At 39.2% G+C, this 16,087-nt stretch overlaps 1 protein-coding gene across 1 annotated transcript in view; it reads right to left on the bottom strand.

Moving 5' to 3' along the window:
* The window catches only part of sik3.L (SIK family kinase 3 L homeolog), an 87,022-nt gene extending 71,680 nt beyond the window's left edge, over positions 1–15,342 (bottom strand). The window contains exon 1 of the mRNA XM_018225888.2: positions 15,119–15,342. Coding sequence (XP_018081377.1) covers positions 15,119–15,271 — 153 coding nt within the window. The 5' untranslated portion in view covers positions 15,272–15,342. The remainder of the gene's footprint in view (positions 1–15,118) is intronic.
* Between the last annotated feature and the right edge of the window lie 745 nt (positions 15,343–16,087).

Genomic DNA, 16,087 nt, shown 5'->3' with positions numbered 1-16,087 from the left:
TATGTAGTTCCTGCATGCTGTCTGTTAACTGTGGAGAAGTTGCTACAATTTGTTACATCGGTGTTTAGTCCCTCCTTCCCTTCCAGGATTTCAAATGATGCAGAAGAAAAGAGCTGTTAAACAGCTGAATTTCAGCACGGAACAATGGCATTTATTCATACTTTTTGAAGATTACAGTGATATAAGGGTTTTCGGTGTAATGTGGGCCTCTTCATTCAATTTTGTTTTGGAAGCCGGAGTTCCCCTTTAAGGTGAACAACCCCTATAAAATACAGAAATACAGTTGCAGAAAATAGAAATATAGTTTGTAAACAAATTGCAAAATATGCTACTTTCAAAGTGGGCTATGTAGCGATTGAATAGAGAAGAATAAAGAAAAAAAATGCATTGCTGCATAAAGCCTCAATTGCACCTTAAAGGAACAGTTCAGTGTGTAAACAGATAGGCAGTGCAAAATAAAACGTTTCTAATACAGTTATATACAATATAGTTTGTTAGCCAAAAATGTAATGTTTAAAGGCTGGAGTGACTGGATGTCTAACATAATAGCCAGAACACTACTTTCTGCTTTTCAGTGACTTGAAGGGGGGCCACATGGTACATCTGTTCAGTGAGCTTGCAACTGATCCTCGGCATTCAGCTCAGATTCAAAAGCAACAGATGACCCATGTGGTCTCTGATTGGTTACTGCCTGGTAACCAGGGTAAACAGTCAGTATAAACCAAGAGAGCTGAAATGCAGGAAGTAGTGTTCTGGCTATTATGTTACACACACAGTCACTCCAGCCTTTATACATTACATTTTTGGCTAACAAACTATATTATAAACATTTATTATTTTGCCAGCCTATCTATTTAACCAGTTTTTATTTTTACACTCAACAATTCCTTTAACTTAAGGCTGGTTTTAATAACGAGATAATTACTGCAATAAAGACGCAATCACCTTACACCGTGACCTGGTGGCAGGACCCGGCTATGAAGATCAAACCTGTCAGTGACAGGAAATTTAATTTAATATTTTGCAAAAGAAGAAATTTTACCTTTAAAATTGGGCTAATGGCATACCAGTTGACTGGTAAAGTCATAGAAATAGGCTCAATTTTATATGTTTTAGAGATTGCAGGCAAAGCTGCTGGAACACAGTTAAAAACGCTTTTAGGCAGTACAAACAGACAATGTGCCAATGGGGCTGGAAATGAGAAAGTAATTTACAAACAAGAGAATGGTTCAGGGCAACTTCCTTCAGATAAATTAAATGATGTAAGGAAAAAAAAGTTGCTGTAATGAACATTTGGGGCTTAACCCAGTCTGACATGACCTACTCCCTTTCTGTAATTAGTAGCACAATACCGTACAATACACAGTACATCGCTTACACCAACACGGTTTCACGCTGTGGGCCTTAAATCAGACAATTTATGCTCTAAATGTGGAGCGAGCCCTGGTACATTCTTGCATACATTCTGGTCTTGCCCTCTGATAGCTAGGTTTTGGGGCAAAGTGTTAAACATTCTAGTACAGGTATGGGAACTGTTATCCTGAATGCTTGCGACCTGGGGTTTAATGTAAACATTAAATAAACCCAATAACTGGTTCTGCTTCCAATAAGGATTAATTATATCTTAGTTTGGATCAAATACAAGCTACTGTTTTTATTATTACAGAGAAAAAGGGAATCTTAATTTTTAAGGATTTGGATTATTTGATTATAATGGAGTCTATAGGACATGTTCATTCTGTAATTCTGAACTTTCTGGATAACAGGTTTCCGGATAACAGATCCCATACCTGTACTGACCTTTAACAAACCTAATGTAAAGTCCCCGGAGGCATGCCCCCTGTGACAGGTTGATAAAATTTTCCCTGATGGGTACCAGCACATCTTCCTGAGACTCTTGTATTTCTATGATAGGAAAAGAAAATTCTATTCTAGAATCTACCTAGAGCACCCACCTTTTTATACACTGAAAATCTTTGATAAACGAGGCCCTCCCTCTGTATAAGTAACTTATATAAGCAGATGGTCCACGGACAGATAAATCCCCATCAGCATCCCAGGACAATATCTGACATGATAGAATATGCCTCTGCTCCAACATATAATGATGTCTACCCTACCTTCCTGCTTCCCTATTTTCACTCATACTTTACTATATACCTTGGAACTTTCTTTTTTGCTGGTTGTTTTAATTGCTCTCTGGAACGCTGTGATATGAGACAATGCTTGTCAATGGACAATTTCAAGGTTGGGACCGTTTTCTATGGAGAAAATGCAATTGTAAAGAGACACTTTACAAGTACATTAGAGGACATTATTGACCCATAGAATGGAACATTGAAGTAGAGGCAACACCTTTAGGTTTGAGAAAATTAACTTTCATTTGATGGTTCTTCATGGTAAGGGCAATGAGGTTCCAAAATTCCCTGCTAGAGATGCTATGATGGCAGATTCATTAATGTACTGGGGGGGTTTGGTTTGAACTTTGGTCTTCTTTCAACCCAATTAACCATGTACATCATGGTAGCAAATAGCATGAATATTGCAAACAGCCATGCAAAACACAAGATTTTCAGCCATGAAACTGGACTAGTAATACAAACCTGTTGCCAAAACAGATGGGCACTTTGTAAAACATAACTATAGATATATAGATCATGTTATATTTTTGAATTTGGAAGAGATGATTTGTAAATCATTTAAACTGATTTTATTATTTTGTAATCATATAGTCAAATATATGCTCATTTTGAATTTGATGAAGAATTAGACCCTGAGACGTTAAGTAGCTAAAATCCCATATCAGCAAAAATAGGACAATACTTCACTTTCAAAACTACAGCGATTGGTCTTCTCAGTTGCCAAGTGGTTACAAAGTGTTGTTAAAAGAGGATATTAAGTGGTGAACATTCCCTTGTCCCAATTTTCTTAAAACGTGTTGGCATCAAATTCAAAATGAGCATGTATTCCTTTTTTCAAATAACAATAACATTAAACATAGTGTTACAAAATTCGCAAATCATTTCATTCTGTTTTATTTATATTTTACATAGGGTTCCGACTTTTTTTGGAAACAGGGTTGTACGTTATGTGGTTGTTAGATCTCCTGTTTAAGGAAATATTAAATACTGTATATATGAAATATTTCTTATTTAAAAAAAATATGCGGTTATTTAAAATCGTGTACAGATTTATTTTGGGACAGCACAGTAGCTCAGAATGGACATCTCAAAGCTGACAAGAGTAGATGAAGGTATGCAGTCCTTCATATTAGCGCAGACACCCCCATGGTTTTAGTACGAGACACCAAAGATGCTGTAAAAATTGCCACCCAGAGCATATTTTTGGTCATCGGATCGACACATAGATGTCAAAACTAACCTAGACCAGCTGATTCTTCAGATAAACCAAAAAATCCATACGATTGTCAATAGGGGCACGCCAAATAAACTTATATTCAGCTACCAATAAGTTAGTTTCAAGAGTGTGATTTTTCTACCAATTAGGTCAAAAAGGGACAAATGAACATCCTGCTTGGTGTAGGCAGGTAATAATAAGCAGCTCAAGGGTTGCTTTGCCAAACCTCAATAAACAGTCACCACCACTACTTAAAGCTGGCCATAGACACAGGGATCCAATCGTACAAATCGAGGATTTGTACAATATTCGGACCGTGTGTGGAGAGTCCTGACATTTTTCGTCTGGTGGAGATCGGTCGTTTCGTCGATCTGACAGGTTAGAAAATTTCTGTCGGCTGCGGGTAATACTCTGCGTGCATTGCCAATCGTACGATTTCCAGAGGGAGACTGTCACTAGCTTTAACTATCGTACGATTGCTGTCAGAGGCAGAACATCGGCTGATCTGTTCTTACAACTTTATATTTGATCTGAATGGTAAGACTTTGATCTTTATGGTTAGTGGCAGGTCGGGAGATGGGGAAGTCTGACCGTACATTGATTCGTACGATCGGATCTCTGCGTCTATGGCCAGCTTAAGGGCAATGACAGATGCAGCACCTGTGGGAAATCATCGCAAAATAACTTTACAATGCTGCAGTCCCCATACCTGCAAATATAAAGAAACTGTGACATTTTCCCATTATCGGATCACAGAATGTCAAGTGTCTTATAATGAGACCCATACTTGCAAATGTAAGAGGTATTTAACAGCACTTGTTGTCTGATGGGCCAGCAGCATCCCATGTGCAACAGATTGGAACCTCTGCCACAGCCCAAAACATTGCCAGTAACATGGTAATGACTATAAGAACATTTAGTGCAGTTTAATGCATTTTTATACAATGTGTTCATGCTTACCTTTTATAAATGTATTCATTACATTATTTTTTCTCTTACAGTACAACAAAATTATAAAAGTAATATAGAGCAGAATGTTGGTGAAAATAGTAGCTTGTTTTGGCCATAGAAATCCGATCTTCATATTTACATTTCTATTCACTTTCAAACAGAACAAATGGTTTAAAATTCTATGCGCCAGATTACTGTGCCCCAGGTTATGTCTATGGCACTTGGGCTGAACTGCAAGTCATTCAGTTGCATTTTCACTCTATGAAAAACCCTAAAATTCCCCCTGCGTTGGCACTGGCGCTCTTCAGGCAAGAGAAATACCCACTTAATACACAATAGCACTTAGGCAGAGTAAAGTAAATAGATTTAAAGCAACCATAACTTTTAAAGCAATAGATTTGTGCCATAAGTACACACAGTTCACTGTCCGCAAGTGATCCTACAAAATAGGATTCAAACTCTGACTGTGTGGGTGTGGGTAGGCAGCATTCTTTTGAATGTAAGTATCAGCAATTTCATCTAAGGTGGCTGGCAAAGCAATACAAAAAGACAATTTCTGTAAGAATACTCTCCAAAGAAAAGTCAGCCACACACACTGGTTAGGGAGTATCAGTATACACATTTCAGAACTTTTATTGATTGTATAGAATTTTTAAGACATTCTATGCTTGATTGACATTTCAAAATTACAATCATTAGAAAGTAGTTTTGAAAACACACGTCAGGTAAACTGCTGGAGGGGCACCAGCATTGTGTCACTGTATGTTGCACAGTATGAACTGTTCATCTTAGAGTGGTTCTGATAATTTTCCCTGTCTCCTGCTGTATTCTGCCTTCCCTATGTTCCCTGTGTGTGCCATACTCTGCCTGCCCTATGCTCCCTGTGTGTGTGTGCCATACTCTGCCTGCCCTATGCTCCCTGTGTGTGTGCCATACTCTGCCTGCCCTATGCTCCATGTGTGTGCGCCATACTTTGCTGCCCTATGCTCCCTGTGCGTGCCATACTCTGCTGTCCTATGCTCCCTGTGTGTGCCGTACTCTGCTGTCCTATGCTCCCTGTGTGTGCCATACTCTGCTGTCCTATGCTCCCTGTGTGTGCCATACTCTGCTGTCCTATGCTCCCTGTGTGCCATACTCTGCCTGCCCTATGCTCCCTGTGTGCCATAGTCTGCCTGTACTATTCTCCCTGTGTGTGCCATACTCTGCCTGCCCTATGCTCCCTGTGTGTGTCATACTCTACCTACTCTATGTTCCTTGTGTTTTACATACTCTGCCTGCCCAATGTTCCTTATGTCTACAAAATCTAACAATATAAAATGAAAGGCGCACTAAGTGAATTAAAATAGTTAATATAGTGATTATGATTTTTCTGGTCTATTTTTCATCAATGGCGTGATATTTAACATAACTGTTAAAAATACATCAATGAGTAGTAAGAAGTTGTAGGATTCAATTGAGGCCTCAGGCAGATAAAGTAAATAATGGCAAACATTCTCTGGTGACAAAAACTAAACTATAAAAAAAAAGAAATCCACATGAGGTTGCCAGTTCCAGGAACCAGTTTTTCTCTTGTTTAACAGAGCCAGCCCCACACTTTATGAAGCTCATATTTCTAAATAAGCCTAGTGTACCACTGCAGCGATTTAGATAAACTAAGGCTATACGTGCTACACATTTCTTGCAGGGTTCCAGCATACCAGAACAGCACAATAGCCAGGCTGCCAATATATCCTTGCTGTGCATTCACATTCTTTGTGGGCTTTACCGGCATTAACAGATGCAAGGAACAGGCATAGGGATGTAGAGCCAGAAATTTCTGCCAGCTTCTGCTGTATGTGATTCTTCTTTATTCTACTGAATAAAAATCAAAGCAAAATGCTTGGTTTCAAATTACCCTAGCAACCATGCATTGACTTACATAAGAGACTGGACTATAGTTAAAAGAGGACCTGCATAGATATACAAGTAATAAAAAGTAGCAATGACAATACATTTGTAGCTTTTCTATAGCATACTAAAAGTTAACTTAAAAGTGAACCACACAATCTGTGAAATGGAGCAAAACTGCAGGCAGATTAAATATTTTTATGATCTAGTGTCATAAGACTAATGTAAGCTCCATGAATTTTCTGATTGGTCATATGAATCATATTAGTGGAAGTAAAATGTAGTTAGAGTGCATGCCAAATAATGCTTACAATGAGGCCCTTTAAATGGGATGTTCTCCTGTTGCCAAATCATTTGCAACAGATGATGCAGTGTCTCAGACACAGGAGAGTGTGGATGTAAGTGGATGTATTTCTTGGAGGAACCAGTGTAAAACAGAAATAAAATCCTAAACAGAGCAGTTAAAGACTACAGAGGTCCTCTGCACTCAACCCATTGTCAATATATTTAAGACAGAGACATTTTGTGCATACTGTTACTAAAAAATGCCTTACCCTTTAAACAACACAGGGATTGTTTGTCCATATATTGCAATATATTTAAGATGGCCAACTACGTCAAAGTCATCCCATATCTGGCCAGTCCTACGCTTAATTTTCATCTGATTCATTAAGAATTCAATTGCTTAATTATACATTTTACAAAGGGACTAAGTTTTACCTGCAACTTACTAGCTGCTTTCAAAGTAAAACTCCCAAACTTGGCTGCCCTTTTATTAGACACCAGTGGGATCACCTGACTATAGCTGGGAAGGGTGGGAGCTACAACATGGAGCTGGTCACTGCTCCTGTATAACTATAACTATAACAAACAAGGGAAAGTTGTGCTCACCACTATTTTTTAAAACCATTAGGCGGGGGTGCAATGTATTTTGTGGTCACACCCTCATTGCACCCCCGCCTAATGGTTTTAAAAAATAGTGGTGAGCACAACTTTCCCTTGTTTGTTTATTTATATATATATATATATATATATATATATATATATATATATATATATATATATATATATATATATATATATATATATATATATATATACATATACATATATATATATACATATATATATATATATACTGTTTTTTATTTACAAACTAAAACAGCCATACACGGGCCTATATACTAGCTACATAAGCAGCCACTCATAACCAAGTAGCCAGATTGTGGGCTGAAGTGCAAAACAAACTTTCCCTATTATGGGTAGAGAAGCCATAGCAGTGCATTTCTTTTACAATAGAGTAGACAGAATACATACTTGGATACTAGAGTACAGTGAATGCTAAGGTTTTCAAAGACTCCAAAATACCAAATGTGCAACAAATTGTGCAAGGTCAGGTCTAATACTAGATTTACTAGTTCGGCTTTTCTACATGCTGACTTACTACAGTATTTGAGAGAAAATTATTTGCTTTAGTATTTCTGTGGATAGAAGAATTTAAATAAAGGTGGGCATATCAGGGAGAGATCCTCTTGTTTGGTGACATCGCCAAACGAGCAGTTCTCTCCATGTATGGCCACCTTTAATCTGTCGGCAGCTTATATCTGTCTGTGTATGGGGGCCTTAAAACAAGGCAGCTGATTAGCAGACCTGTCTTTGCCAGGGAACCAAGACTTATCCAACATTGTTTAAAATGTAACACGCAGGAGTTAAGCAAATGCTGCTTACAATATTAATTGTTTTTACAAGTAACTTCAGAAGCATTGAAAATTTCTAATAATTCTATATCGGAAAGTTGCTTAGAATTCTGGGGTTGACTTGCCCTTTAAGGTATAAGGATATTTTTTATTAATTATTTCTATTGAGGTCCTTACTATTTAGATTGCAGTCTCTTATGCAAACCACTGCCTGGTTGCTAGGGTAAATTGGACTAGATAACTAATAGCAACTAGCTTCTGAATAAACTGCTTAATTCAAAATCCATGAAACAAGACAAATTCTATCCAACAGGTTACATTTGAAGGTGGCATTGCCCATTTAAAGGGGTTGATCACCTTTAAATTAACTTTTAGGGCTCTTACTGACGAGCGGTTGTAGCTGCGCTCCCCTGCGTTCCGTTTTTCTGCGTTCAGCCGCAGGGGAGCGCAGGAATAGACGCATTTATCTTTTTTCAATGGGGCTGTACTCACACAGGCATGTTTAGGCGCCGAACGCAGGTTGAGACGCAACATGCTGCATTTTTCCTGCGTTCGGCACCTACACGTGCCTGTGTGAGTACAGCCCCATTGAAAAAAGCTAAATTCGTCATGCGCTCCCCTGCGGCTGAACGCAAAAAAACGGAACGCAGGGGAGCGCAGCTACAACCACTCGTCAGTAAGAGCCCTTAGTATGATGTAGAGAGTGGAATTCTGAGACAATTTGCAATTAGTTTTTTGAGTTGTATATTTTTTTATTCAGCAGCTCTCCAGTTTGCAGATTCAGCAGTCTGGTTGCTTGGGTCCAAATTACCAGAGCTGTAGAATCTGAAGCAATTTTGGGTATCTGAAGTAGGAGTTGCCAAAAATGTACCAACTCTGACTCTTAACTTTAAATACAAGCAATGAAAAGAATCAAATCAGATTTAAGAGCTTCTATGAAGCAGGATATGGTAGATGCAATTCTGTTTCTAAGAATACTACTTTAGTTAATTTTGAATTGTATTTAGCAGATATCCTACACTACAGCTATATGCCAGGTTCAATTAATATAAGTTGTTTTAGGTTTTCGGGTTGTTTTTGGTTTATGTACGGTAGTTTAACTTTGATTTTGGTTCAGAATTACCAAAGGATGCGGTTTATATGTTTGAGCTTTAGCAGTGATAAAATGCTTTGTATGCTGTGTACTTAACTTCTTTCAATCAACATAGAAAATACATTAGTATATTAAAGGAAAAGCAACACCAAAAATTTAAATAAACCCATTATATTCTGTTAGCATGCGCTGGTAAAGCTGTGTGTTTGCTTCAGAATGACTACTAAAGTTTATATAATCAAGCTGCTGTGTAGCCATGGGGGCAGCCATTCAAACTGCTGGAAAAAGGAGGAAAGGCAAGGGTTACATAGCACATAACAGATAAGACATGTCTAATACAATGGTGTTTTATCTGTAATGTGCTATGCAGTACAACAGTACATTATATTTTAATTACTTTGCTACACTATCAGTTTTTGGTGGTACTGTTCCTTTAAAAACAGAGGAGTCAAAGCATTTATGTACCGACTCCATGCACTGATGAAGAAACTGGAATATGAATAGGAAAGGGCCTGCATAAAAGAATACTAAAAAGTGGCAGTAACAATAAATGTATAACCTTACAGAGCATTTGTTTTCAGATGGGGTCAGTGACAAATAAATAAAAAACAATAAAACAGGAAAAGTGAAGGGCAATTGAAAGGTTGCTTAGAATTAGTTACAACATACTAAAAGTTAAATTAAAGGAAAACTCCTAAACAATGTAGGTCTCTATAAAAAATATATTGCAAAAAACAGCTCATGTGTAAAACCCTGCTTCGTGTAAATAAACCATTTTCATATTAATATACTTTTTTAGTAGTATGTGCCACTGGGTAATCATAAATAGAAAACTGTCATTTTAAAAATTAAGGGCCGCCCCCTGGGATCAGGGATTCACGTACACATACCAAACAAACTATACGTTAGGTCACATTAGCCAATAAACAGACAGAGTTCTGTATTTGTCAGAGTGATCTCAAAGACTCACAGACTGTTACAAAATGGTAGTTCAAGGCAAGAGAAGTAAAAGGGCAATATTTACTTAAATATATATACACCAGTTTGAGAAGATTCTTTAATATGCCACTTAATTTGATATAAACTATCTGTTGCTTAAATATGAATTTTGTGGGTATAGTTTTCCTTTAAAGACAAACCACCCCTTTAAAACGTTTCCTCAATGTTTATCTGTTTACTCCTTATTTAGTCTTGCTTGTGTACGATGCACCAATGGAACATTACAGATTTCTTATCATTATTCCTCCATCAATAGACTAGGCAACCAGTCATCAGTTTGTTTTGATCAATGTTTGTAAATGAGCTCTATAGAGTTTTACCTACCTTTGTTTCAGTCAAGTTTGGATTACTTTTCTAGGCAAAACTTGCTTTTGGTTGTTTTAGGGTAGGACTACACGGACATTTTCAGCAAGATCCAACACGCTGAAACAAAACGCCTGCGACAAATCGCATGCAACGGAAATAAGGTAAGTGAATGCATTGTCAGATGAAGTCGCATCGTTGATCCGATGCGACACGACTGCATCTGCATCAGACAGTCGTGTAGCATTGGATCAACGCACTTACCTTATTTCCGTCACAGGTGTTTTGCCGCATCGCGTTGGATCATGCTGAAAACATCCGTGTAGTCCTACCCTAAGTGCTGCAAGTGTGGGCTACCCAAAAAACCCTGGTGTAGAAATCCAAAAATTGCCCTTAAAGGGCATGTAAAGGCAAAAAATAAAATCCCATTTTTACTTTCTTTAATGAAAAAAAAACTTGAATTAAAAAATTTATACAGTTTTTATAAGAAACCTGGCTGTATGCCGTGAAATTCTCCCTTCATTTACTGCTGTGGATAGGAATTGTCAGGTGGTCCCTAACTGCTGAGCAGGGAAACCATCATACTTATGAACAGCAAGGGGAGCCCCCGCCTTACTTCCCAGCCATACAGAACCCGAGCAGCTTTGTTTATGACGATCCCTAAGCAACCCAGACCACACTGAACATGTGCACAGTCTTAGTCTTGATGTTTAACAAAGTTACAAGATGGTGACCCCCTGTAGCCAACTTTGAAAGCATAAATTATTTGTTTGATTAGGATTGTGGTGCAGTAAGTTCATGTTTATATTTAGTATACAAAATACAGCATTTCTAGCCTTATTCTATTTTAGACTTTATATGCCCTTTAAAACCATAGATCTTAAAATACTACGGGTAAGGCCACACTGGGCCTTTTGGGAAGATTTGGTCGCCTGGTGACTGATCACCTCGAATTTGCTGCGACCAATCTCCCCAAATGCCTTCCCTCACTCTGCGCCGGCTAAAATGAAAAGTCGCCGGCGTTAATCACAGGCGCCTTAGCCATAGAGGCGGGGCAGACGATTACTTTCACTTTGCATTCAGCACTTCCTAGATGTCACTGCTCCCGCTCTCTTCACCATTTAATAGTGTAGCCAGTACATGGGGATGGACAACAGGTCCCCATTCTGGGGCATAAACAAGATTCTGAGATGATGCAAGGCTTGTCTTAATAACAGTGTCCACAAAATGGCTCCTGCCTGCTTGCTACAATTATAAATTCCCAGACTGAAGGAAACAGATTCAAATAATTTATATAGCGTAATTAAAATTAATTTTGCTTGACTTATGTGATAAAAGAGGACTTTGAATAATTTTTTGGGTGACGGGTTCCCTTTAAAGCACAATTTGCATGCCATCTATTTTAAATAAAGATCCCATTAGACATGAAGACCACCACTGATAAAATTTCAGTGAGTTATAATACCACCTAATGTGAAGAGGGCCTTGCCATCCCAATGTCCCATGCAAGTAGCGTTGCCACCTTTTCTGGAAAAAAAATACCAGCCTTCCTATATGTTTATCTTTTCTCCCTATTAATAACATTGGGATCAGCCATCATTTTTACCGGCGAGGCCAGTAAAATAGTAGACAGGTGGCAACCCTACATGCAAGGTGCACAGTAAGCCAAGGAAAAATAAAACTAAAGGACTATTTTGTTATAATACTGCCCAGAAATATGGCTAAATGGAAGTATTTTTGAAGCACCTCCAGCAATAGGCAACATTTTGATTCAAATTAAAAAAAGAATATATCATACAGCTGTATAGTTAGTATACACAATTTATGGACATTTACATTACACATGAATGGGCAAAATGGCTCATTATCATGAGCTAATACAGCTGCCACAGGTATCTGAAATCCGCTAGACGGTGCTAAACAGTGCTGTACAAATGCTTTTCAAAAGCCTTGAAAAGCAAAGGATGGGAGTTATAACACATAGGCCCTGTAACAGTGTTTCTGCTACATTCCACATATGAGTGCAACAGCCACAAAACCACCACTACACAATCTGCCTTTATCCCATACCACACAATGCACCAAAACATACTTTAGAAATGCAGCTACTACAGTCAAATAAAATGTAATCTGGAAAGAAAGGGGTGTCTAGCAAAAAAAAAAAAAAAAGCATTACTGTGCGCCTCTCCTTCACGAGGCATTCAGCAGAGATACATTCACAAAACCCTCTAATGGAAGTATCAATGCAGTCACGGATCACTGCAGAGTATAATCTCTTATATTACGCAACAGCTGCACATACAGTTAAAAATCAGTGCTACTAGATAGACTGTATGCTTGTTCTGAATAACATCTCTCTGAGCTAATTCAGCATCAAAGCACGATGGCAATTAGTTGCAAACCACAAGCAAAAAGAAACCTGATAAATGGAGGGTTAGCTATTTTGGCATGCTCGTTCGTTATTTGATTCAGAGACAAATAACTAGGGATGCACAGAATCCAGGATTCAGCCTTTTTCAGCAAGATTCGGCCGAATCGAATCCTAATTAGGAGCGGGGAGGGAAATTGTGTGATTTTTTGTCACAAAACAAGGAAGTAAAAAATTTTTGTCCTTCCCATCCCTAATTTGCATATGCAAATTAGGGTTCAGATTCGGTTCGGTATTCGGCCGAATCTTTCGGAGGTTTGGCCGAATCCAAAATAGTGGATTCGGTGCATCCCTACAAATAATGCAGAATAGCAGCAGAAGATTTCCTACATGTAACTCTGCTACAAAGGCAGCTTTGTAACACACGAGACTGAAGGGACTTCACTATAAAACCATTAGGAGAAATGACAAGGCGTTGCAAATTTAAAACTGCTATTTGTAGGGGATGGTTACCCAGTACTGCAGCATAAACTAGGATGCATAACATAAGCAGAATAGGGGGCAGCAGCTGAAAACAGTGACACCTATTTCATAGGTTAGACAAGTGATAAAAGCAAGTGCAAAGCATAGGGATGCCCAATTTACACCCTCCAGCTGTTGCAGTTATGATTCTTCCAAAATAAGGAAGGACTGGAGCTGGAAAAGCTTGCAAGAAAGCATAGCATCCCACACATATACACAGTGACTAATTTGTACTCCCACAACACGCACCCGAATTACTTAAATGGATGCTGTCATCGGAAAACATGTTTTTTTCAAAACGCATCAGTTAATAGTGCTACTCCAGCAGACTTCTACTCCAGCAGACTTCTGCACTGAAATCCATTTCTCAAAAGAGCAAACAGATTTTTTTAGATTCAATTTTGAAATCTGACATGGGGCTAGACATTATGTCAATTTCGCAGCTGCCCCTGGTCATGTGACTTGTGCCTGCACTTTAGGAGAGAAATGCTTTCTGGCAGGCTGCTGTTTTTCCTTCTCAATGTAACTGAATGTGTCTCAGTGGGACATGGGTTTTTACTATTGAGTGTTGTTCTTAGATCTACCAGGCAGCTGTTATCTTGTGTTAGGGAGCTGCTATCTGGTTACCTTCCCATTGTTCTTTTGTTTGGCTGCTGGGGGGGGGAAAGGGAGGGGGTGATATCACTCCAACTTGCAGTACAGCAGTAAAGAGTGATTGAAGTTTATCAGAGCACAAGTCACATGACTTGAGGGCAGCTGGGAAATTGACAATATGTCTAGCCCCATGTCAGATTTCAAAATTGAATATAAAAAAATCTGTTTGCTCTTTTGAGAAATGGATTTCAGTGCAGAATTCTGCTGGAGCAGCACTATTAACTGATTCATTTTGAAAATAAATTTAAATTTCCCATGACAGTATCCCTTTAACCAAAATCTCTCCTCCCACTTCCTATGATCGTATTTTCCAAGGTATTTATGATCCCCCAGAATAATGCTCACCCAGTGAATTAAATAAAAGTTCATTTTAGTGAGAATCTCGCTAGGATTCTGTGCTCTCCCTAAGACCACAGAAAACACTCATGGGTTGATGTAGTATATTAATGGATCCTTGAAAGCAAAATCCTGTAACACTGTGCAGCTGGGCCTATGTATGTATCAAGGCTTGCGGTAAGAGGGGGCATTGTGTGTCATGCCCACCATATATATTGATTAAATGACCTTGTAACATGCATGTGTTTTTAAATACAAACACCTTATAAAGCCACCCTTCCTCCATTAAGAACCTCTTTCTAGGTATTGTTTCAGGATTACATTCAGGTAAATATATAGTAAGTTTGGAAATAATGAGCACTTGTTCCAGGAAGGTGCAACCTTCAAGGCTCACTGTAACCCAGGCCCATAGCACAAGAGCTGGTGTGACAGTCACCTAGAGAGAAGCATCATTCTGTCACACAAACACTCAATTCTCCCGAGCTGCCCATATTAATGAAGCAGTAGGGGCGTCTGGGCAAGAGACAAATAATGTACCAGTTGCTAGGAATGACGTAAATGAGGCTACGATATCGGGGAATCCTGGGAAATGTAGTTCAGGAACAACTCAATAATTGGCTGCCGTGAGAAGCAGATAAAAATGCATTCCCGGTTACGTTTCCCTGATGGTGGTCTTTCAGCCCATTCTAGTCGTTGTAAAGCCATTCCCACTGCGCCTAGAATTTTCCATAGATGTTTTGGCAGCGTCCCTGTGCGCTTTCACATCTTCCCTTCCCCACTGCTGCAGTGGATTTCCCCGCATTTCCCTTCCCCCTTGGCCCCAGATCACTAGGTAAAGCCCCATATCCCTGTAGCTACAGGATTCAACTACCAACTCAATAATATTCTTTGCCGCAGCAACACTCTTATCACTGCCCCGGTCACTGTTATTTTTACCCCAGTCTCCATTACCTTTGCCCGGGTGACAATATGCGTGGCCAATTTTACAACCGCGAAGTTTCCTTTGCCAATGGTCCGGTCTATTTCGTAATATCCAATACGGGCCGGTGCCGCTCGGTGCGGCGGGAGTTGAGTCCCGGGACCCCCGGGAACAGTGGCCGCCATCTTGTGCTAGCGAGTCCCGGTCTGACCGGCGGACACCGCGGCCTGACGTCACGGAGGAGGGTACTGCTGACGACACTTGGGAGGGTTAAACCCATGACGCAGTAACAGGGGCGGGGAGTAACTGTGGAGGTGTGACGAGCCATTGCATTCGCCAGATAAAGGTAGCATCATGCTATGAGACAAACTGGTTAGTTTAAGTGGTCGCTAAATGATCGAAAGCTGAACAAGTAGCCCGAACAGCCCTATCTCTCCTGCTGGCCTGCTAAATAGTGACTGTTTATGGCCCCTCACAGCAGCTCCACAATCCACATGTTGCCAGTCTGGACCTGAAACTTTGTAAATAAAATAGATTGATGCGCAGCACTGTAACATCATTTTAGGATATATAAATATACATAATATAGTGAATAAAGTACCCCCTCTTGTAAAATATAAGGATATTATAAGTTACCGAGATGTTTCATGACCATATTTTATATACTGGTCATGGAACTCTGAGGTAACTTATAATATCCTTATATTTTGCAACTGGGGGTACTTTATTTATTATAATACACAAGTTTCAGTGAGTCATGTGACAGAAATGACATCAGAACTCACAGTTTATAACTGGTCTGACATCAGAACTCACCGTTTATAAGGATATAGTTTACAAGATATTCATGGCTTTTGTGTATTATATATAAATACACAGAGAGAGAGAAGGCTTAAAAATGCCCCACTGGGCTCCTATACCTCCTGGGCCCTCCGGGTCTTTTTGCCGCCTCGGGACTTAAATTTTGTCTGGTTTCATGATTTCAGGTCTTTTCGGGACTT

This window comes from Xenopus laevis, chromosome 7L (genome assembly GCF_017654675.1).
Source record: "Xenopus laevis strain J_2021 chromosome 7L, Xenopus_laevis_v10.1, whole genome shotgun sequence".
NCBI lineage: Eukaryota > Metazoa > Chordata > Amphibia > Anura > Pipidae > Xenopus > Xenopus laevis.
This window is presented reverse-complemented; position numbering and strand designations above follow the sequence as displayed.